General features: G+C 50.0%; 2 protein-coding genes and 1 non-coding gene across 9 annotated transcripts in view; 2 read left to right on the plus strand and 1 right to left on the minus strand.

The window, feature by feature from the left end:
• The window catches only part of ALS2CL (ALS2 C-terminal like), an 81,169-nt gene that overhangs the window by 19,754 nt on the left and 38,351 nt on the right, over window positions 1–23,064 (plus strand). For 5 of the 7 annotated variants that reach the window (XR_012644110.1, XM_074985263.1, XM_074985264.1 and 2 more), the window contains 4 exons: window positions 15,345–15,453; window positions 16,797–16,989; window positions 18,525–18,590; window positions 20,401–20,566. Coding sequence is in view for 6 of the 7 variants with exons in the window: in XM_074985263.1 (XP_074841364.1) it covers window positions 15,345–15,453; window positions 16,797–16,989; window positions 18,525–18,590; window positions 20,401–20,566 (534 nt within the window). In the remaining variant the exon portion in view is untranslated. Of the gene's footprint in view, window positions 1–4,234; window positions 4,289–15,344; window positions 15,454–16,796; window positions 16,990–18,524; window positions 18,591–20,400; window positions 20,567–23,064 lie in introns of those variants that run through there. The other 2 variants (XM_074985267.1, XM_074985268.1) reach the window with 2 other exon arrangements.
• TRNAR-CCG (transfer RNA arginine (anticodon CCG)) lies at window positions 5,839–5,911 on the plus strand. The gene has a single exon. It is a non-coding gene; the product is annotated as a tRNA-Arg (tRNA).
• Window positions 18,375–23,064, minus strand: part of JMJD4 (jumonji domain containing 4) — a 59,573-nt gene continuing 54,883 nt past the window's right edge. Inside the window, exon 8 of the mRNA XM_074985275.1 lies at window positions 18,375–18,410. Coding sequence (XP_074841376.1) covers window positions 18,390–18,410 — 21 coding nt within the window. The 3' untranslated portion in view covers window positions 18,375–18,389. The remainder of the gene's footprint in view (window positions 18,411–23,064) is intronic.

The following is a 23,064-nucleotide window of genomic DNA, read 5'->3' on the forward strand; positions in this document are numbered from 1 at the left end:
GGGAAAGGGTCCAGAGTTACCTAGATGTATTGGAGGTTTGGGCCAAAAGATATCTGACGAGGTTGAGCAAGGAGAAGTGCAGAGTCCTGCACGTGGGAGGGAAGAATCCCAAGCACTGTTACTGGGGACGGACTGGCTAAGTAGCAGTGCAGCAGAAAAGGACCTGGGGATTACAATGGATAAGAGGCTGGATATGAGACAACAAGGTGCCTTTGTAGCCAAGAAGACTAACAGCATTTTGGGGTGCATTAGAAGAAGCATTTCCAGCTGATCTAGAGAAGTTTTTATCCTCCTCTGTTCGGCATTGGTGAGGCCACGTCTGGAGTATTGCATCCAGTTCTGGGCCTCCCCGCATAGAAAGGATGTGGATGCATTGGACAGGGTCCAGTGGAGGGCAGTGAAAATGATTCGGGGGCTGGAGCACATGACTTGTGAGGAGAGGCTGAGGGATTGGGGCTTATTTAGTTTACAGAAGAGAAGACTGAGGGGCAATTTGATAGCAGCCTTCAACTTCCTGAAGGGGGATTTTAAAGAGAGGGGAGAGAGGCTGTTCTCAGTAGTGGCAGATGGCAGAACAAAGAGCGATGGTCTCAAGACACAGTGGGGAAGGTCTAGGGTGGATATTAGGAAAACCTATTTCCCCAGGCGGGTGGTGAAGCACTGGAATGCGTTGCCGACAGAGGTGGTAGAATCTCCATCCCTAGAGGTTTTTAAGTCCCAACTTGACAAAGTCCCAGCTGGGATGATTTAGTAGGATTGATCCTGCTTTGGGCAGGGGCTGGACTCGATGACCTCTGGAGGTCCCTTCCAGCCCTAAGATTCTGCTATTCTAGGGGTCTTATTGCAGAGCAGACCTCTCCAGAGCGTGGCAGCTAAATACATGGTGGAACAGATTCTTTAGCATAACATTTCAAGAGACACCTTGGGGGAAGTGCCCCTTATCACCCTTTCAGGGCTGCGTCTACACGTGCACGCTACTTCGAAGTAGCGGCAGTAACTTCGAAATAGCGCCCGTCACGTCTACACGTGTTGGGCGCTATTTCGAAGTTGAAATCGACGTTAGGCGGCGAGACGTCGAAGTCGCTAACCCCATGAGCGGATGGGAATAGCGCCCTACTTCGACGTTCAACATCGAAGTAGGGACGTGTAGACGATCCGCGTCCCGCAACATCGAAATAGCGGGGTCCTCCATGGCGGCCATCAGCTGGGGGGTTGAGAGATACTCTCTCTCCAGCCCTTGCGGGGCTCTGTGGTCACCATGGGCAGCAGCCCTTAGCCCAGGGCTTCTGGCTGCTGCTGCTGCAGCTGGGGATCCATGCTGCATATACAGGGTCTGCAACTAGTTGTTGGCTCTGTGTATCTTGCACTGTTTAATGAAAGTGTGTCTGGGAGGGGCCCTTTAAGGGAGCGACTTGCTGTTGAGTCCGCCCCGTGACCCTGTCTGCAGCTGTGCCTGGCTCCCTTATTTCGATGTGTGCTACTTTGCCGTGTAGACGTTCCCTCGCTGTGCCTATTTCGATGTTGGGCTGAGCAACGTCGAAGTTGAACATCGACGTTGCCAGCCCTGGAGGACGTGTAGACGTTATTCATCGAAATAGCCTATTTCGATGTCGCAACATCGAAATAAGCTATTTCGAAGTTGGGTGCACGTGTAGACGTAGCCCTCGGGATAAAGGTAGGGGAGAAAGGCATGGGGGGAGGGGGTCTTCATATTTATGGATTCCAGCTCCCCAGCTTCTCCCGTGACAGGGTTACGCAGTTTTGCTTTGCCCATGCGAAGTCAGAAGTCAGCTGTAGCAAGGCCGTTCTGGGAAGTGTGGGCCCACAGGCGAACTGGTGTTGTGTCGTGTTTGTCTCTGAATTCAAACAAGGATGCAGGAGTTGGTTGGCCACATGTGTTTGTTAGTGCACTTGATGATTCCAGAGTTCTTGAAGCTCTGGAGAAACAGTGTCCTCCTAGCATCTGCTGTTACAGACATGGAGACTAGGACCCCTGTGGACGGGGTGGGATGGGCCATGCTTGTGCGAAGAATAGTGAGAGTCTCTCATTAAAAGTACCAGGTGGCTGTGCCATTGGAAGTTCAGATCTTTGCCCAGCCCTACCTGAGAGAGATATGTTGATGTGGTGCCTGCACAAAATAAGCCCAAATATGGAATGCAAATAAGCTGTAAATAAATCAATCACCTGCACAGAAAGATGACTTCTGCTGGGTGGGATACCACCAGGGAATGTGACTTCCCCTTAAGCCCCACCAAGTATGTCAACTGCATATTTGAAAAGCAGTTTCTAGCAGTTGGTCCAAGGCAAAATTAGCTTCCAGTGCTCCATCCTTGCACTTCCTGAGAAGGCCAAAAGAAGCACATTCACCTTTCAAAAGAGCCATGCTACCCACAATGCCTTACTGTCTCATTGCCCCTTGGAATGAAATCTTTTCACACACCTTTTAGTAAGAACTGTTCTCCCCATTTTACAGATGGGGGAAACTGAGGCACAAGTGTAACCTTGGTCAAGTCACTTAACAGGAAACGCATGACAGAGACAAGACTAAGACCTAGAATCTTTGGCATGGAACTGGGCATTTAATCATAAACCCCTTCAGCTCGCCTTAAGTTTATGGGCTAAATTTGAGGCTATCGTTGAGAACGTACCAGTTGAACCTCTGCAGTCCGGTATCCTCTGGTGCTGAACAAGAGAACTTGCCACGCCATGGAAGGTCAATATTGGCTAGCAACATTATCAACACTCCAACTGCTTCCTGAGCTCTGAGAAGACCTTTAGGGCTAAATTACAGCTAAAGAACAGTACAGAACACTGACAGCCAGGACTGGTGGCTGGAAACAAACTGTATGGGACCAGAGGAAACTTGGGCACACTCATAAGTGGTCAGCTGGCTAACTAAAATTGTGCCGGATTATGGATGTTGTGGGACGAGAGAGATTCAACCTGTAGTAGATTGGAAAGGAAAAGGGACCCATCTTGCCTTATAAGATTGTTCTCTGCAGGGTGTATAAACACACAGGCCTTATATGGAAAAGCTTTCTGCACACCCAGGCTCTGCACGTCACCCTTGCAGAAATGGACGGTGAATTATAGTGCCTGGGCCCTGAGGAAAAAAACATGGAGTTCCGGGGAAGCTGGGGTAAGTCAAGCCAATAGAACAATCGCTCTCTGTCTCCACTCTCTTTTATGTATCAGGTATGCGCTGATCAGAACAGTTTTTTGTTTTTTTTTTTAAAAAAGAAAAAAGGAGGCTCTAGTACTCGGCCGGGCCCCGCCTCTCCCACCCCAAGCCAATCCCATGACTGGTGCAGTCGAGGTGCCGGTACATAGTACCAGCACAAAAAAAGAAAAAGCCCTGTCCCTGAATCTCCTGTGTTAATAAGTTCCAGTGGCTGTACAGTCCCTTGAAATCCTACAGCTGGGGAGGCCAGCCAGTGAATCGAAGCGTCTGGGGGGTCAGAGCCTGGGGTTTTGCTTCGCAGCACTCCTGAGGCGGGCTTGCAGCCTGAACATGCTGTTGGAAATCGACTAGAAAATCCAAAGGCCTCTTAGGCCCAGGGCTCTGGTAGGTGGGAGGGGAGGTGTGGTTTAAAAAACCCCCTTTGATTGCTGCACACTGTGACAGGCAGCACGAAGGTGCTTGTGTGCCACACTGTGGGATACTCAGGGCACATCTGTTACGTACCTTACTACACACTAAATGCAGTGCTAGGGGCACAGTGTGTGTCAAATAGGTACTATTTTCCAGTGCTTTGAGCTGACTCTCCTGCAGTCCTTATGAAGCCAGGCAAGTGTGAAAACTGCTGAGCGAGGTAAATGATGCAAAAGACGGTGGAAAGCCCAGAAATCCACCCAAAGAAGGGGCCCTACATAGTTTGGAGCCATTCAAGGTGGCAAGGCTGAGGGTGTAACATAGAGGAGAGGAATTCGTCCCCCGATTTTTAAATCACAGGCCTATTTTACATGCCCATACATATAACAGTAATTGACCCATTGTGCTGGGGAGACAGGGCTTTTGTTTCCAAGCAACGAGAGAACAAAGGCAAAGAGCAGCGGATGCCCCGCTTGCATTGATTTGGGTTTTGTCATTCTGCCTCTGGCCCTGTGTCTCTTGCCCGGTTCACAGGCCTCGAACTTTGTCAGCAAAATAGGCAACTTGCTGTGGGAGGGAGGAAGGGAGCTGTGGGTGTGGTGAGCTGTGACTCCTTAGTAAATCAGCGCTCAGAAGCCCAGAGGAACTGAAGCTGCAGCAGCCCTAGGAAAACATGATTGTACATCTTCTGTAAAGTAAGTTCTTTTCTCCACCGGTGTGCGTGGAAGCTGGCCTCTCTTGTCCTGAGAGGACCATATTGCAGGAGGGGGTTTTTAAGGCAGATCTGGAGGGGTGAAACAGACACGGGGATATGCAGTAGAAATCTTTTTGAGCATGGGGAGCCCTTTAATTATGCCTGGGGTGGTAGAGACCAGGGCGTTTCCTGAGCGTGTCTGCCACAGGCTGGGTGTATGGGCATTCTGCTTTCTGAGCAAGGGGAGGGCAGGGCAAGGATTGGACAGCTGGGTGGATATTGGCGTTACTGGGGAATGTAATTTACAGAAGCACCTGGAGAGAACTGAGATACCTCAGCAATGTCACAAGGGTAAAGTAGGAGCCTGAGATCTCTTAGGAGCCAGGTGACAGGGGCAGAAAGAATCTATTGGGAGCCACCTTTTCCAGGCAGAGGGACCGGAGCTTGTTTGTGTTGGAACTTGGTTCTGTAGCCAACGCGACAGACCCGCTGGAGGCACCGATTTAACCTGGGATTATGAACTTGGCAGAGCCAGATTCTGAACCCTGTGTTCAGCTCAGGCGTGGAGCCTCCCTGGCGGAGCAAAAACACATACCAGGCTTATTAGTCACACTGGAGAGGCTCTGGGGAGGGTGCTGGGTACGCTGCAAATGGCACAATTGCTGTCATTCTCCAGCAAGTTTCATCATGGGCGGTCCCGAATGAGCCTGCAGGGATTGGAAGCCCTGCTGGAGAGTTGCAGAAGGCAGGTCTCCTGTCGGTGAACAACAGCAGCCGGAAACGCCTCTCAAAGCACTGGTATGTTTCGTGAGGTGGCACTGACTTTATTTGTAGTCCAGGACCTCTTGGCGGCCTCCTCAAGCCATGAAGTGGCCTGTTGTGCTAGGCTCTGGGCAGACACCTGATGAGTTCCTGTCTAAATAGTGAGTCGCCTCATCCTCCTCTGGAGGAGACAGGGACCAGCACTGACAGTCCTGTACTCAGGGGCCAATATCAGTGATAAGTGGACAGCTCTGACCTATCACAGAGGACAGGCTGCCCGCAGCTGAACACACTTGCTTAGGACTTGGGCTGAAGCGCAGGATGCAGGCTTCCTGCAGGACCGTGGGCAGGCTGCTTATTCTGGAGGCCTGCATTTGCTGTCCGTAAAACAGGCCCGGCCTCAGAGAAGTGTCGTGAGGGTGACTATGAGAATGGTTTTGAAGCACACGGGTGTAAAGGTGACAGATGCCAGGTTACTGGTTCATGGACATTTTTGTGCCAGCTTTCGCAATGCTTTGGAGCTGTGGGGGTGACCAAATTGATTAACAGTCCTTAGATATTTGAGAGCCAGGGCTTGTCTGTTGGGGCTTCAGCCTTGTGGAAGGCACCTGACAGAGTCTGGGGTGTCAGCCCTCCTGCTGCTGAAGTCTCAAGCCCAGGTGTGCCCTGTGAGGCATAAGCCCTGAGGGCCTCCCCCAACTTCTACTGGGTAGAAGTTGTTACCCCACTCTCTGTCAGACTGAGCTCCTTCCTCAGGCTTGTAGTGGAGGAAATTAAGACTGTACTACAGACCCAGTGGCCTAATGGATAAGGCATCAGCCTCCGGAGCTGGGGATTGTGGGTTCAAGTCTCACCTGGGTTGTTTTTGAGGGGATTTGATAGCAGCCTTTAACAACCTGAAGCTTGGCTCCAAAGAGGGAGGTTCTTGGGCCTCATAGAGGGCAGAATGAAGAGTAATGGTCTTGATTTGGAGTTGTGGGGGCTGTAGGTTGGATGTCTTCATCCCTGGAGGTGTTTAAGAGCAGGTTAGATAGACCTCTGTCAGTAATGGTCCTAGGGGATGCTTGGCCTTTCCATGAGGTTAGGGGACTGGACTGGATGACCTCCGGACATCCCTTCCAGTTCTGTGATTCTAGGCTGGGCTGTGTGGCCAGCGCTTTAACTGTGAAAGAGCAGCATGCAGGTCGAGAGCCACGTTTTGACCCAGTCTGCAATAGTAAGAGTAAGAGCTGAGTATGAGCTGGAGCTGCAGAAGAGGGCAGCTAGGGGAGCTGGAGAGGGCCTGGGTAGTTCTCCCCTGCCCCTGCTGGTGGATTCCAGGGTGTGGCAGAGATCACAGCCCCGCAGATGGCTGGCACCTGTCCAGTAATCTGGCATTCGCTGCCCAGAAGGTTGGCACCTACCTTACCTGGATCCATTTTAAGGACATCAGGGAAGGCAAGATGTGGTGTGAGGGGCAGGGGGGTGTGGCCAAGCGACTGCGGACAGCCAGACTGGTCTCCCGGAGTTTAGTTCTCCACAAGCTGTCCTGGCAGAACATGCTGACCTGCTCTGAACTGGTTTCCCTGGCCTGGGCATGGTGGTCTCTTATTCTCTCTAAGCCTCAGGCCATGTTCTCTGGAGAAAAGTCATTTCGGGCCTGATCCAAAGTACATTGTTTGTGGAAGGACATGGCCCAAACTTAATTGCTGTAGGTTAGGGCCACTGGATCTGTCTCTCTCCAGTCTTCAAGAGCAGGGTTGTTTTCAAAGGCTACCCCGGGAGGGCAGTAAAGGGGCCAAGTCGGGAGTGGGCCTGGCTCGAAGAGGGTGGGACGGGAATCCATTCCTTCTGCTGCTCAGCACAAAGGCTGGGCCCTGGTTCCGTGCGCCCATGGGCTGCTGCTTGGGTTGCCAGCCGTCTTGTATTACAAGGAGTGCCCCTCATTTAAACGGCAAATTGCCTGCCCTGTACGACATCCAAACCAGGTGCCTTTTATTCTCTCTTTCAACATAGTAAAAAATAAAGTGCAGGGTGCGGGTGCGGACGCAAAGGCGGGTTATTTCCTTGCCTTCCACGGATACAACGGCTGGGCAAGGTGGTAATGCAGAACGGAGCTCACGAATGACTGAACCAATGTACATGCAGTACAGAGGTCCCCAAGCTATGGGGGGGAGGGGGGCAGGAAGGTTACTGGAGTGTGTGGGCTCAGAGACCTGGTAGGGCTGTGCTGGAGTCAGGAAGAGGCTCTGGCCAGCTCGGGGAACAGACAGGGCTTGTGCACGTGGTCTCACCTGTCAGGACCACCCTCCCTGCCCACCTCTCTCCCCAGTCTCTGCTGCAGCCACCCAGCAGCTGCTGTGCGCCTCTGCTGCGGAGGGTGGTGTGGAGTCTACAAGGGGGGAGGAAAGACAACACCCAAGGAGCACTCACCCCCCCCCCACTGCTAGAAAGAGCCCCTCCTTGACTGACCCCTCGGTGCCTGGGTTTCACCTGCCCGGGTCCTGTGGCACCTTAGGGATTAACTGGAGCTTAAGCTTTCGTGGGCAAAGACCCGCTTTGCCAGGTGCAGATTTTTGTGCTGGGTCTCGCAATGCTCTGGGGTTGTGGGGGTCATGTGTTGACAGTCCTTGGATATTCGAGAGCCAGGGCTTGTCTGCTGGGGCTTCAGCCCCGTGGGAGGCACCTGACAGGGTTTGGGGTGTCAGTCCCCCTCCGGCTGAAGCTGGAAGCCCAGATGTGCCCTGTAAGGCATAAGCCATCAGAGGAACTGCCCCCCGTTTCTGCTGGGTAGAAGTGCCTACCCCACTCCCTCACTGCATGTCAGAGAGCCTGAGCAAGCCCCACAGGCTGGTCGTGGAGTAAGCAAAGCCTCCGTCACAGGGCTGGGGGCCTCAGGGTTAAAGCATCAGCATCTGAAGCTGGGCTGTATGGGTCCAAGTCCTACCTGGTTTGAGCCTTCTAAGGAATTTGACAATATCCTTTAACTACCTGAAGCTTGGTTCCTGGGGGGCTGCTTCTCCATCCTGATAGAGGGCAGAATGCGGAACAAGGTCTCAGTTTGCAGGAGGTCTAGGTTAGATACCAGGAACAGCTATTTTCCATCCCTGGCGATGTTTAAGAGCATTGGGTGAAGCAGGTCTTTGCCACGAAAGCTTGTGCTCCAATAAATCTGTTTGTCTATAAAATGCCACGGGATTTCTCCTTGTTGTTGTGGATACAATCTGACATGACTACCCATCCGATACCTGACACCTAGGGGGTGTAGGTCCCAGGCCTGTGTAATGGCACCCAGACCACTTACACAGAGGGACCCTGAGTCTCTGCCACAGCCTTAGCTGAGAGACCCCAGACTTTTCGCTCAGACTGTAAAGGCTTGTGCTCTAAGCTCCAGAGGTCTGACGTTTGAGTCTGCCTGTGGGCAGTTACACAGGCAAAGCAGACCAGGGTGTGCTCTAGGACCAGAGTCAGGAGGGGTCCCTGCATAAGAGAGGGCTACTAATCACACATCCATCTCTTTCTACCCCTCCTGACCAGGGGCCTTTCAGTGCTTCCCGGTCCCTTCCCCTGCAGAGGGGGGAGCAAGATGGGTGGGGAACCAGGGTCCAGGAAGCCAAAACAACCTGACCACTGCAGGGAGCATAAGGCGTCCTCACCTGCTTCATGGCCAGTACCCGCCACCTGCTGTAGTATTGGCTCCTCAGCCGGATGGGTACCTCACGGAGTGCTAAGAAAACAGTCCCCTGTTTTTGAAATACCATCTTGACCCTCCTACCTGCAGTCCCTTGGCAATTCTGGTTCCCCCTCCTCCAATCTGCCCACAACATCCCAGCTCGTGGAGAGCATCCATGTTCCATGCAGTTGTAACCCCCAACAAGTGAACTTGAACCTGAAACAGGTGGCGCTTAGTGCAGGCACCTCTACAGTTGGAGCTATAAACCTCCTAACTCTCAGCTAATGCTGTAGAGGAGACTCAGTTTCTCTCTGTAAGTGGTCTAGGTGCTGCTCCATAGAACTGTGACCCACACTTGGGTGTGCGGGCTCCGTAGTGAATCCACAGAAGTTGTGTACTGGAGTTGGATGCTGCCTGGAAGGGTTTCACCCGCTAACTCCATAATTAGACACCTCAGGCTTTCTTCACTGTGCGAAGTGAGAGCTGCCAGCTTGGACAGGTTGTGTTTCCTCCATGCACGTCAATGACATGTGCAGAGCTCTGGGAATGAAACCACTGACTAAGCACCCTGTGGTCCTGCTGACTTATTCCACTTGACCTTCTCCCCCAGCTCTGAGATCTGTAACTTCCTCGTTAAACTCCAGGGCCCAGGATTCCTCCCTTTTAAGACTGCTGGAGCTTCATCAGTGGGCCCAGGATTTCACTCCTGTATTAAAGGGGGTGGCGGTAGCTCAGTGCGTGGGCATCATTTTGCCTCCCAAGGTTGTTTTTAGAAGCCTGTCCAAATAACACGAATGCTGCCACAGAAAACACCTGGGTTTTGCAAAACTCTTTTTGTCAGATCCAATAATAACCAGTGGTCTTGGGCTTCTTCTTGTCCCCTCCCTGATGGGGGGTTGGGGCGAGAAATCTGAAAACCCAACTTCTCCCCTGGGTTTGATGCACCAGACTTCAAATGAAACTGCTTCTGATGCTGCAGAAAGTACTGCCCATTCTTGGGAGCAGTTCTGGGCAATGCTAAACTCACTGGCGTCCGCACCAGGGGTCAGCAACCTTTCCGAGGCGCAGCGCTGAAATTCGTCCTTTTGACCGCTCTGTACGGTCCACGTGCTGGTGAACATAAGAATGACCATTTCTGGGTCAGACCAAAGGTGCATCTAGCCCAGCATCCTGTCTGCTGACAGTAGCCAGCGCCAGGTGCCCCAGAGGGGGAGGACAAAGACAATGATCAAGTGATTTGTCTCCTGCCATCCATCTCCAGTGTCTGACAAACAGAGGCCAGGGACACCATTCCCACCCCTTAGCTAAGAACCTTTTATGGCCCTAACCTCCATGAATTTATCTAGCTCGTCTCTGAACTCTCTCATGGTCCTATAGTGACCTCTTACAGTCTTATAGTCATACTTTTTAAAGTCATAAATAGTCCTACTTACAACAGCTCCATTAATAAATAAATGAAGAGTCAGAGCTTTACTGGTTAGGTGGTAGGTGGGTGGTAGCACTAGCTGGGCTTTTGTTAAGCCACAGGCTTTGAGCAAGCTCCCGGCTGCATGGAGGAGGAGGGTGGGGCTGAGCTCCTGCCTCACATGCAAATAGAAGTTGGCTCGCCTGCCACCCTTGGCACCCGCGCTGACGGTTGCTGAGCTATACCTTAGGTATACGAAACTCAATAGGTCAAGATCATGAAAACTGTTGGCAACCTGATCTTTAGTCCTCCTTAACTAACATTGGGTCCATAATAATACTTACCCGGTCCTGCTGAGTTCATCTTATTTCAGCATTTAGCCTGCATCTTCACTGCCAACTGAGTGAGTTATGGACTTGAGTGAAAGGCAAGCCTAGGCTTTAACCCAGCATCTCCTGCCGGGCATTAATAGGCCATATTAAAGTTTCCATTACCCTCTCCTCTGGAATCTATGTCGTAACCCGCCCCCCCGTGATCTCACCCGCCCTCTTCTGTGGGAGGCATTGAGTCATGCCTCACCGCAAGGGGCCTTTTCTTGAAATAAATGAAGTGGGACACAGGGCTGCAAGTTGGACTTGGGTTCTGCTCTGACTTTGGGCATTTGACCAATCCAAAGCTCAGTGTTTGAATAAGTTAGTACCTTGAAATATTCAACAAAAAGATGGTATGGCCTCCCATAGGCTTAGCCAGAGGTGCGTATGTGTAACCGCAAACACCAAGTTTTTTCACGAGCAGTTTTATCCGAAGAAAGCTATGAAACCATGATGTTCTCATCTAGGAAATGGAAGAATGGATTTGTGAGGCCATTGAAAGATTAGTCTGCCCCTATACCAGGCCTTTCCTGATCATATTGTCACCTGTCACGCCACCATTTTATTTGGCTGGTTTGCCCAGCCTAATTCTAATCTCTGCCACTGGAGGGGTCACCTCGCCTCTATACATGTGTATGACCCTACTCCTACTGGGTCTGAAACTTTGTTCTGTCTTAAAGGCATTCCAAGGGTCCTGTTTCTTGTAAGGTGTTTTTGAGCATAGCTGTTATACTTCATCTTGGTGGGTGGTGGGGGGAAAGATAGACCCCTGGGTGAGGAGGGGTTTGAATGCAGGATTGCCTCAGTCGTAACCCACTGCTCTAACCACTTGGCTATGCTGCCAGTCCCCAACCTGGGATGGGAGAGGGGGGGCAGTGCAAATCCCAAAGGAGAAGATTACCAAAGACCGTCCGTCTGTTTAGCTGGGATTAAAGGCAGCTCCCATCCGATGGATGTTTGGCTCTTGTGAGGAGAGTTTAAAGGGAGGACTTGGATATGGATTCTAGGTCTCACTTACCACCGAGCTTTGAGCTACTTGGTGACAGCTTTGTGGGCCACAGAAACTGAAATACACCAACACAGTAGAGCAGTGCTCCTTAACCTTTGTTATACTGGGGCGGGCTCACTGCCTTCCTAAACTCTGCCAGGGAGATCTCAGGGACTGGCACCCATCCATGGAACACTGCCCTAGAGGACATTTTCCAGGGCCCGTCCTCTGAAGCTCGGCTCGAAGCATGCTGACAAGGCAGCGAAGGGGAACCTTGCCCTATTGCTCTCCTGCAGATCAGCAGAGGGTTTCCTTCTTTAAGGTGGCCAGTTTGACTCCTTTAGCCGGTGCTAAATCAACACAGCTTTTAATGCCAGGGCTCGTGGTTATATGCAGATGAACACGGTAATGTGCACCGCCTGTCAGACATGCAGGGAAGTTGTCAGCTCTGATGTGGAATGTCGTGGTCCGTGGCTGGCACAGCATTGGCGCAGAATTAATACGGGTGCACACTTCTGCAGGGTGGGCATGCCAGGCCTGCTTTAGCATTATGGATTCAACAAAACTTCCAGGAGATAACAACTGAGTCTTGGGAGCCTTCTGCCCAGAGGGGCCGTGTAACTGCTGGAGCTCTCTGGTGACGTTCAGTCCTCCTAAGTTACTGCAACGTTGCAGTTTGCTTTTAGCTCTCCCATGAGCGCACCCACACAGGGACCCGTGGTTGGCCTCGCCCATGTACACACACTATTTAAATAACTGGGGAAACCACTTGAGCCAACAGAGTTGGGGACTCCAGGTGAAATTCTGTCCTTACCCCATGTACCTCATTAGATCATGTTTTATAGCAAGCTCTCATATCCTGTATGTTGCATCGAAAGCTACTTGAAATATCTACTATGTAAGTGGCATCAACCCATGACTAATTTTGAGACCTAGAGCTACTTGGGAGCCTTCCAGTGAAAGACTGGGACTTTCAGCTCAGAAAAGAGGCTATGAGAAAATCAGGAGCGGTGTGGAGAAACTGAGTAAAGAAGCGGTACTTACTTGTTCCCATAACGCACAAGAATTAGTGCCACCAAATGAAATTAATAGGTAGCAGGTTTAAAACAAACAAAAAGAAGTACTTCTTCTCACAAGGCACCGTTAACCTGTGGAACTCCTTGCCTGAAGACGATGTGAAGGTCAAGACTATAACAAGGTTCAAAAAAAGAGCTAGATGAGATCATGGAGGTTAGATCCATCAATGGCTATTAGCCAGGATGTGTAAGGATGATGTCTCTAGCCTCTGTTTCTTAAAAGCTGGGACAGGGCAACAGGGGATGGATCACTTGATGATTATCTGTTCTGTTCATTCCTCTGGGGCACCTGGCATTGTTGCTGTCAAGAAGACAAGATACTGGGCTAGACGGACCTTTGTGCTGACTCAGTACAGCCATTCTTATGTTCTCATGAAAGCAAAAACTGATTACAAAAGCTGTTAGCAATGTAGTGTTTCTTTGGAGCTCTCTTCTGAATACAGCGTGTGGTGTAGAATTTTGGGGCAGTACCAGGATTTAAAAACTTCTTCATTCTGCCTCTAGTGGCCTTTTCTCTGATGGTTCAGAAGAAGGTATTTCTGAAGCAAACAACATAGATCAGAAGCATGTCTGGGATTTGAAAGCGGAGGGAACTTCGTGTGGGAAGTGGTGCAGAACAAAAAGCTGTCCAAAATGGCACCATTTAACCAAAAACCTGAAATTTCCACCAGTTTTGCAATGGTCCATTTCAGCCCAGTAAAGCTTCCTGTTTTCTGTGGATCTAGTAGATCTCTGACTGCTTACTTCAGCCATACCCAACTAGAAGGCAGAATAAACTGTTATGCACCTCCTGGCTGGCATGCTAACCCTGATTAAGGAAATCTCTTCATTCTACAACCACTCAGGTGCTTTGATTCAATGGCTGGGTTGCTTGCTTGGGCTTTAGAGCTCTAAGTTCAAGGCTGTGCTCTACCAAAACTGGCTGTGTTCTTGGCCATGTCAGTGAACACCAGGTTTTTTCAAAGGTGTCGAAGACCCTAAAGATAATGGCGGGTGTCTCGTGGGATTTACAGTTGCACTTAGCTGGGAATTAAAGATGGACCCTGCTTTTGAAGTGTCCAAGTACCTTTAGATATCTGCCTCTTAGGTTCTCTGTGCCTTCTCTTAGGTTCTCTGTTTGCCAATCTGTAAAATGGGAATTATCGTATTTCCCTAATTCATGGAGGTGGTGTATTCCAGGAAGTAGAATAAATGTGCCTAACATCAAAATTGTTTCAATGACCGCAGTCTTCTTGCTGTCTTTGTGACCTGTTTCACTTCTGCTTTTTGGTTCATTCATCCCCAGCAGTTGGGCCATTTGGAACTTGGAACAAAGTAAAGGTGAGAAAGGTGAAGATTCCTTTCTAGTCTTGATTTTATTATCATGCATAGACATTTCCTGTCCCACTTGAACTACTGATGTTCTTGCAAGAACTAGCTTGTTAGGTCATTCACCCTGGGTGCATAATCTCCATAGTTACTGGGTTTCATAACCCTTTTGTTTAGGAAAGTGAGTGAGAGAGAAATCTCTGAGCTGCAATTTATTTGCAAATTTGACTACATCAACCAACGGTTAAACAGAGACTGGGAGTGGCTGGCCCCTTACGAAAGCAGCTTCTCGGCCCTGGGTGTTAACATCTCTACATTATACTCTGACAATGGGCCATTCCCCCCATCTGATCTGAGTTGCTTTTTCCTCTTTTGATACATACTACTGATAATGGGCCATTTCCACCTTGACTGAATAGACCTTGTCAGCTCTGGCCCTCCCTTTTACTGGGACCCCACTCTTTAAATACCCCTCTGAAATCACCACCCTGCTCATGCATCTGACAAAGCATGTCTCTGCCCATGGAAACTTATGTTCCAAAATATCTGTTAGTCTATAAGGTGCCACAGGACTTCTCGTTGTTCTTACAGCTATCACAGAGCACCTCAAGAAATGTGTTGTTTGCAATCTTAGTTCCAGGGCCATGTTTATATGTGTGGTACCTCCAAACCACATTCACCATCCGTTTGCCTTTCTTCACTGCTTGGGTTCCTTCCGTTGTGGTTCTTCACAATGTTAGCTAGGACCACTTGATTTTATACTTTTGTCCCTCTTTCTAAAGAGGAAGCAATAGGAATTCACTGGCTGGCCTGTTCATGGGAGCGCAAGCTTTATTACACAAGCACTTCCGTCATGTACTGCACTTTTCCTCTGTACAGCAGGGGGGTTAGATGTGGCTGGACTATCCAAAGGCAGCCGAGGCAATCAGACTGCTCCCTTGAATAGGGGTGGATGTGGTCAGAGCAGGGGATGTGGTGGGTGGTGTGGTGGCAGCAAACCAGGCATTTTGCTGCCGGCGGAGGTGAGTTGAGGCTCATTGGCACAAGGCTATCGGTGGGGGAAGTTTGCATCGACCATTTGTTTGCCGCGTTTTCATTAGGCATAAATGGACTTCCTGGAGGAACACTCAACTGGCACTTGCAGGCTCAATTTAGTGTTACAACAGCTCAAGGCTTTTTGTGAAAGCTCTGCTGCTGGTTGAGGTCCTGGAAAGAGGCAGCCTTGTCCATTGACTAGAACAGCAGTCTAAGAATTAGTGTTTGGAGGAAGGAAACTGCTGTGTTCCAAGCTCTGCCACAGGCCTTGCTGTATGACCTTGGGCAAGTCACCTCACCACTCTGTGCCTTCAGGTCCCCTCCCGCTGCCCTTGTCTAGTTCTTTTGGTCTCTCCCTGGGCGTGCACAAGGAGGATGCAATTTGTGGCCCTGCAGGCCCTGCGGTGATACTCATTATAGGGTTCTCTCCAGTGAACAGCTTAATTTTGCTTGCACCCAGGCCATGTGTGCCACTGAAGCGACGGAGCTGCTGCTACGGAAAGAAGAAACCTTCTTGGCGTGTCTCGCGCGTATCGACACTGTCATTCTCAAGCCTCTGCTCCAGGCGGGTAAGTCCACAGAGGAGACTGTGGCCACCTGCTTGTCAGTTTCTGCTTCCCAGCATGGAACAGAGGCTGCTCTCGGGTTTCAGTGACAACAGGTGTCTGAGTGCCCAGAACTGACTGGGGAAGGGGCATTGGAAGGTGTTTTCACCTAGGGAAGAGGGATCTCAAACCAGTTCAGCTTAATCCCTGCCCTAGGGCTCGTTGTGCATGATACTCTACCCACAATGGTGCAGAGCGATAAGCAGCTGTGTGCCACAGTGAACTGCAAAGTGCGTCCATGCTGGGTAGCTACATATCATGTGTCTGCCACAGGCTCTGGTGAGGGCAGGCAACAAGAAAGGTGCCATTCCCTGCAGAGGCTTGCAGGGCTCCCTCTAAGTTTTGCCATCCGGGGGCGAAATAAATTTTGTTATGTGCACCGAGGCATGTGCGGATGTGCACCGCCCATAGAAACACACTGCCTGATGTGGGCACTCTGTGAATCATCTGGGTGGCACCTGAATCTCGCCTGGGGGGCTGCCCAAGTGCTCAGCTTACAGAGAACACTACAGGCTTGCATGAGCAGGCAGCTGTTGAGAGTACGTATTCTGGTGTCTACGCTCTGCTTGCCTTAGCCATACCTTGCTGTTCACGCTGTCCAGGTTGAACCTCCCTAATCCAGAACTCTTTCGTCAAGCAACATTGAAAATCCAGCATAATTTTAACTAGCCAGACAACCACTTACCATGGGTGTGGCCAAGTTTCCTGTGGTCCCATCAAGTTTGTTTGCAGCCACCAATACTGGCTCTCAGCATTCTGTGCTGTTATTTTGCTGTAATTTATCCCTAAATGTCAGGAAGCCATGGAAGTGCTAGGCAATATTGACCTCCTGTGGGCCAGCAAATTCTCTAGTTCAGCACCACTCAGGTCCCAAGGGTGCTGGATGAGAGAGGTTCAACCTGTACTTAACCCAGTGCAAGGGGGCCCCTACCATATCCTCTACCTGCTACCAAAGGTGTGTATCACCTCTTCTCCAAGACCGAGCGTTGTTCCCTTGCTCTTACTGGAGCTGATTCAGGTTGTTACCAGTGGGAGAATAGAGGCAGGCAGCTGAGGATGTGATGGGGTGTGTGTGTGTGTACATGAGCTAGCCATGAGCCCTTCTCTCTGTAGCCTATCTTGGAGGCACTGTACAGGGGGCCACTGAGGAAATACAATACCAAAGTCATGCCCTCATGGTGCATCTCTCATGAGATTACTTGTAGTCTCATGAGAGTGCAGGGCAGAGCTAGCAGACTTCTGGAGGTTCCTTCCATTCCTATGCTCTGTGGCTCAGTAGTATCGTCTCTTCTTGGTCTCTTTCAAAGAGCCTGGTGAGCAGAAAGGAAAGGATAACTTGAAACTATTGCTGCTATTGAACGACCACTTCCACGCCCTCTGGAACCTGACTGAAGAAAACCACCGGACGCTGAAACAGACCTTCAGTGTCTCCGAGTCCCTCTGCCTCCAAGACCTTTACATCCTGGGGGGGGCAGACTTATTTCTCAGCGTCTACATCCAGTAAGTAGAAAGAGTCTGTCATGTGGTTTATTTGGCACTGGTGAGGCCACATCGGAGCACTGCGTCCAGTTCTGGGTCCCCCAGTATAGAGAGGATGTGGATGCATTGGAGAGGGTCCATCAGAGGGCAACCATAATGATGCGGGGGCTGGAGCACGTGACCTATGAGGAGAGACTGAGGGATATGGGCTTATTTAGTTTGCAGAAGAGTGAGAGGGGGATTTGATAGCAGCCTTCGATTTCCTGAAGGGGTGCTCTAAAGGGGATGGAGAGAGGCTGTTTTCAGTAGTGATGAGGAGCAATGGTCTCAAGTTGCAGTAGGGAAGGTCTAGATTGCATATGAAGAAAAACTGTTTCCCCAGGCGGGTGGTGAAGCACTGGAATGCGTTACCTAGAGAGGTGGTGGAATCTCCATCCCTAAAGGTTTTTAAACCCAGCTTGACAAGCCCTGGCTGGGATGATTTAGTTGGGGTTTGTCCCGCTTTGGGCAGGTGGTTGGACTTGATGACCTCCTAAGATCGCTTCCAAGCGTAGGATTCTAGGATTCTGTACAGATTACCAGAACAAAACTATAGATTAGAGGATCAGGATGAAATCTTGCTCTATGGAGTAGTTATTCTTTCTCTAGCTGTGCCGGTGATTTTTCTCCCAAGAAGTTTAAGATTAATACCTGCCTTCCAGTGTACCCCAATAAGTGGGGCTTAAAGGGGAGGATAGTGGCGATCTAAATCATGTGCAAACAGTTTGTGTTTGTGGTTGGGGTGGGTGGATTTATGTGTAGATTCCAAGGTAGAAGGGGGAGCCACAGACCTCACTGGGACACCAAGTGGAAAAAAAGCCATGTTACAAGCATTAGAATCTGCTAAACTCCAGTAGTCAAGGAGACGTGTCCTGTGCAGAAGTGTTTTCAGGATTGGGGTCTGGTGTGGAATAAACTCCTTGTCAAAATCCAGGAATTGTTGCTCTGCTGTTCCTCAGAATTCACAATGATGAGGATCACACCTTGTTCCCTGTGTAGACCTGGCTCCACCTGGGTGCAGGGGCTCGGGTTAGCAGAGTGAACCTCCTACACATCCTGGTCCCCATCCTGCCAGGTTCTGTGCTTACTACGCCAAGTGAGCTGACTTTGACACACGTGTGTGTGTCCACAATGGTTGGAGACAGACATGTTCATACCAAAGTAGAAGTCCAGAGGTTTAGAACACAGATCTTGGTTTCGGTCCTTGCAGACCATCCCTCCAGGGCTGTCGTTGCCTGAGAATCAAGAAAGTCCCTTGAGACCCACTTTAATCACTGGGAGGATGTTGTCCCTTTATACTCCCCAAGGGAAGTCAGACAAGGCATCGGAGAGCTTCGTGTAGGGGACACACACACACCGCATGCAGGGAATAGTCCGGAGGCTTAGTCTCCACCACTGACACCCTTCAAAAGAAGCAACAGACACAATAAGCTTTCAAAGGAGCCCCAAGATTCTCTCAGAACCTATTAAACCTGCTACTAAACCGAAACTTGGTCTCTCCTTCTCTTTTCCTCCAGGTACTTTATCACCTTTGCTAACTGCGTTGTTGTCCAGAGCTTTGACCAGGTGCCCAAGAATAAAAGGTGAGTGTCTTCTGGCCCTCCATTGTCCTGTACAGCCTGAGGAAACAACCCCGTTTGCACAAGGGAAAGTTAAGGGAGAGAGTCTTCAAGCAGCTCCGGGAGTCACCTGGCCCGTGGGAGCTGGAAGCACTAGAGTGATAGGCTGGGCTGGGGTGGGCTATAATTTTTGATAGAGGGCCCCTCTCAGAGTTTGGTCAGAGGTCCAGGGCTGCACTTTTCTATGGAGGGAGGATCTGGAAGGGCATTGTGACCTGGGGCAGCGGGGAGGAGGTGCAGGGTCTGGGAGCGGGTAGGTGTGCAGGAGAGGATTCTGGCCGGGGGAGGGATGTAGGAGGTGGTACAGGGTCTGGGAGGGCCTTGGAGTACGGTGCCAGAAGCAGGCAGTGGCTGGGAGGGACTTACTTGAGCAGAATCTGGCCAGCAGCACCCTCAGGCTGGCTTCCCTGCCAGCCAGCAGCTAGAAACCAGGCAATGGGAGCTGTGACATGGTTCTGCACTGCCTCTGGGAGATTTTGCAGCAGAAGCTCTCCCCTCTCCGCAGCCATGGGGGCCAGATTAGGTGGCTTGGTGGGCTGCATCCACCCTGCAAGCCGTATCTCCCCACCCCTGGACTAGACAGAGCCTCATCACTCTAGGACAGTGGTTTACAACTGCTGTGCCGTGGCACACCGGTGTGCCATGAAAACTGTCCAAGTGTGCCGTGAAATTTTGTCAATTTCCCCTCTTTCAGAGTCACTGATGGGATGGGGGGGGGGGGAGTTTGAAATTGATGACCCTGTGCCAGCTGGGGCTCAAACGGCAAGGCTGCCTGAGTCCCAGTTTGTGTGGGGCTTGTCAATCCCACCCCCACTCCCATGGTGTCTCTTTGCTAGGCTGACCATCCCTTCCGTATTGAGCGGGACGGTCCCATATTTGGGACACCAAAAATGTGTCCCTACTTATTTTTAAAAGGGACGAACGTCCTGTATTTAGGCCCTCAGGAGCTGGGGATGGGAGCAGGAGCGCCCGCGGTCACTGCTTCCCTGGGGCTCTGGGCAGGGAACGCCTGCAGCCCCCGCATCTCCAAGGCTCCCAGGGCGGGGACTAGAGGCTGCTGCTTCCCCGGGGCTTGGTGCAGCTTGGAGGAGCTGCCCCTCCCCCCATATCTCCCTCTCCCGTATTTGGACAGGCTTTGCAGAGCCACCAGGAGGGGAAATGCCAACCCGACAGGGACCCATCCGCACTGGGAGGCAGCTGAAATGCTGCTTCCCTGCCCGAACAAGCTGGTGGGGAGCCCATCCCCACTCCCTGCTGTGGAAAGGGGCGGGGCGGGAGCCTGTTGTAGCTGGGATGTGGTTTAAATGCTGCATCCCAGCTCCAGTGGGGTGGCGGGGAGGTGAACCTGCTCTGTGGAGCCACCTCCCTCCACCTGCGAGTAACTGAGTAACCGCGAAAATTTTCAGCGGTTACGCATTTACTCAACATTCCCAGCCCGGTGTTGTGTCTGTGATCCCTGTCTAAGCCGGCACAGTCTGTGGTGGTTTGGAAACATTAGTGCATTTGCTTCTGGTTTAGCTTGTTGTAGGTACGGCTGTGTTGCAAACCTCTCCAGTAAGGTCCTTTTGAATGACTGGGACAACCCCCAGGAAAACTGCCTGCTTTGTGCCCTCCTACTTCCCCCTCTTGGCAGGCCGGGGTATGACTGTATGTCCAGCTGAGCTGGTGGGTGGTGGAGAACAGCTGCCACATTAAGAAAAGCAGGTCACAGACTGAGTGTGGGAGACGCATGACCGGGAACGAAGTGGTGTCTTGTTGATCGGAAACCTTGCAGTGAATTCTGGAAGACGCACAAGACAACCCTGAAGCAGTTCCTGGCAGACTTCACCTCTGAAACATCTGTACCAGTGGCCCTGTATACGGTGCTTCATAAACCTCTCCAGGATCATGTGCAGCAGTATAACCTCATCCTCACCAGGCTCGGCGAGGCCATTGGCAAGGTACTAGAGTATGCATACGGGCCCTCGCTTTTCCATACTCAGAGCTCTGGAATATTGTGAGCGCTGTAACCACCATATGCGCTATGGAAAATGTACGGAACAGGCAGATAGGGTGGCAGGGGGCTGGTTTTGTGCAGATTCCTTAACCTACATGTCCTAAAACTCTTACTATAAAATCATAAGGCACTGCCAAAAGTTTCTCCCAGCGCGACATTAGATAGATGTCTATCAGGGATGGTTTAGACAGTACTTGGTCCTGCCATTGGGGCAGGGGGCTGGACTTGATGGCCTCTCGAGGTCCCTTCCAGTCCTAGTATTCAGTGGTTCTCTGATTCTATGACATGCTAATAGTCTGTTCATCAAAAAAATGCCCTTGTGATCAGCCTGCAAAAGTTGTTTCCCAAATCATTTTCAGCTGAACCAGAAAAAAAAATCAAAACATTTTGAAAATGTCCCATTTGTTTTGACCTGACTGAACATTATCACGTTGGTTTCTGAGGCACCAAAAATTTCAGTTTCAGTTTTGGTTTTACCTGATCTTGAACTTTATTTTATTTTGCAATTGCCAATGCATAGGAAAAGCCACCCCTTGCCCAGCCTGATTGCTAACTTGGTGTAGATCAGTGCAGTGCAGAGGAGAGGTGTAGCTTGCCGGGTAAAGCATTGGCCTTGTAAAGGTAGGCATATAAGTCCAATCCTGAAAGATCTCATTTAGGGATCTGGGCCAAATAGATTTTAAAAAAATCTGTCAGGGAGGGTGCTTGGTCGTGCTGAGAGGGCAGGGAACCGGACTCACTAATCTCTCAAGGTCCCTTCCAGCTTTGTGAGATATATATGTCTTTATATACAGTAGGATCGCAACGTTCACAAGGGTTTCGTGTTCAGAACCCTTGCAAATGTTGACTTTTGTGAACGGGGCGGGGGGCTCGGAGCCCCGGGGAAGCGGCCGCATCCACTGGCGCTCCTGGCCCTGGACCTCCAGGAAGCATCAGCTACCGACGCTCCTGCCTGGGGCCCTGGGAAGGGGCGTGGGTGCTCTCCATCCCAGAGCCACTCATGAATAATTGGATTGGCAAACATTAAGTTCATGAATGCGAGGCCCTTACAGTATTGTTATAATACAGACAGGTATACAGGGATGCAGGGACTGGATTAAGTTCACCTAATAAGCAGAGAAGACAGACATGGGACTGGATCCTAGAGGCTTTATGCTGTAATGTGCGTTAACTACTTGACATACTGCCTCCCAGTACACAGGTAAGTAGTGTATAACTCAATAGTACTCATCACCATACACATTTTGAAAGTGATCCCCACATCCCCATTCCCAGCTGTGTCTGAGTTTGGCACCCTCAGCCATTCTGAAAAAGTTTTTAATGGATTTTCCAGTGTTTGGACAGGGGAGTGTGGGGTGTCTGTGTTCGGCCACAGTCGGCTGTTTTTTTAAAGGAAAGGAGCTTTAAAACCCCAAAGTTTTGCTTAGGCTGAATAAAGAGGGAGGCTGTGAAAACAAAGAAAGCTTGTTGATTAAGGGGAAAGACAGTGAAATAAGTAGATGGGGCGAGTTTAGAGAATAAAAGGAAGGGAAAGCACCAAGAGAGGGGAGTTTGTTGTAAAAAAGAATAGTTTTGCTGGGCCTAAAGAACAACTAATGAAATGGACAATTAAATAAAAGAGGAGGCAATAAAAGCAAAGAAAACTTGTGAGTGAAGGAGAGAGAGGTTTGAAAAATGAATAAAGCTAAATTAAATTCTCTCCTTCACCCACAAACTTTCTTTACTTTCACAACCTCCTCTTTTATTTATTTAGCCTTGTGTTCCCTTTTAAGCTCAACAAAACTGTTCTTTATACAACAAACTCCTCTTCCTTGGTGCTTTCCCTTCCTTTTCTCCTCTACACCTACGCCATTGATTTATTTCTATTTCTCCTCAACCAACAAGCTTTCTTGACTTTCGTAACCTCACTCAGCCTAAATATAGAGTTTGGTTTTTAAAACTCCTTTTAAGGACTCTCTCTTAAAAAAGCAACCAAGTGTCTGCAAACACAAGCATATCACATCCCCTTGACCAAACAATAAAAAATCCATTAAAGACTTTTTTTCAATATTGCCGATGATGCCAAACTCAGATGCAGATGGTGGCAGGGAGGGGGAGGTCATAATACTTTCAAAATGTGTATGGTGAGGAATTCTGTGGAGTTACATACCAGTGTTCCTCAACCTTTTTTATAAAGTACCCCTTAAAAATAAAATTAATAAAAAAAGTGATGTTACTGCAGTTCCTACAATTTTTGGACACACTAAATTTTTTTCTGCCATTACAGCACATTAAACAACTGAATCGTAACTGGTTGGTTGGAAGAAATTGCCTTGAGGCAATAAACTTGCCATTTTGCCTATGATTGTGAAACTGATAAATCAAAAATGAGATGAACATAAAATAAGTCCAATTTTTTTATTCATAAAAAAGTTTGAGAAACACTGAGTTAATGTACCCTAT

Source organism: Carettochelys insculpta, chromosome 2 (assembly GCF_033958435.1).
Source record: "Carettochelys insculpta isolate YL-2023 chromosome 2, ASM3395843v1, whole genome shotgun sequence".
NCBI lineage: Eukaryota > Metazoa > Chordata > Testudines > Carettochelyidae > Carettochelys > Carettochelys insculpta.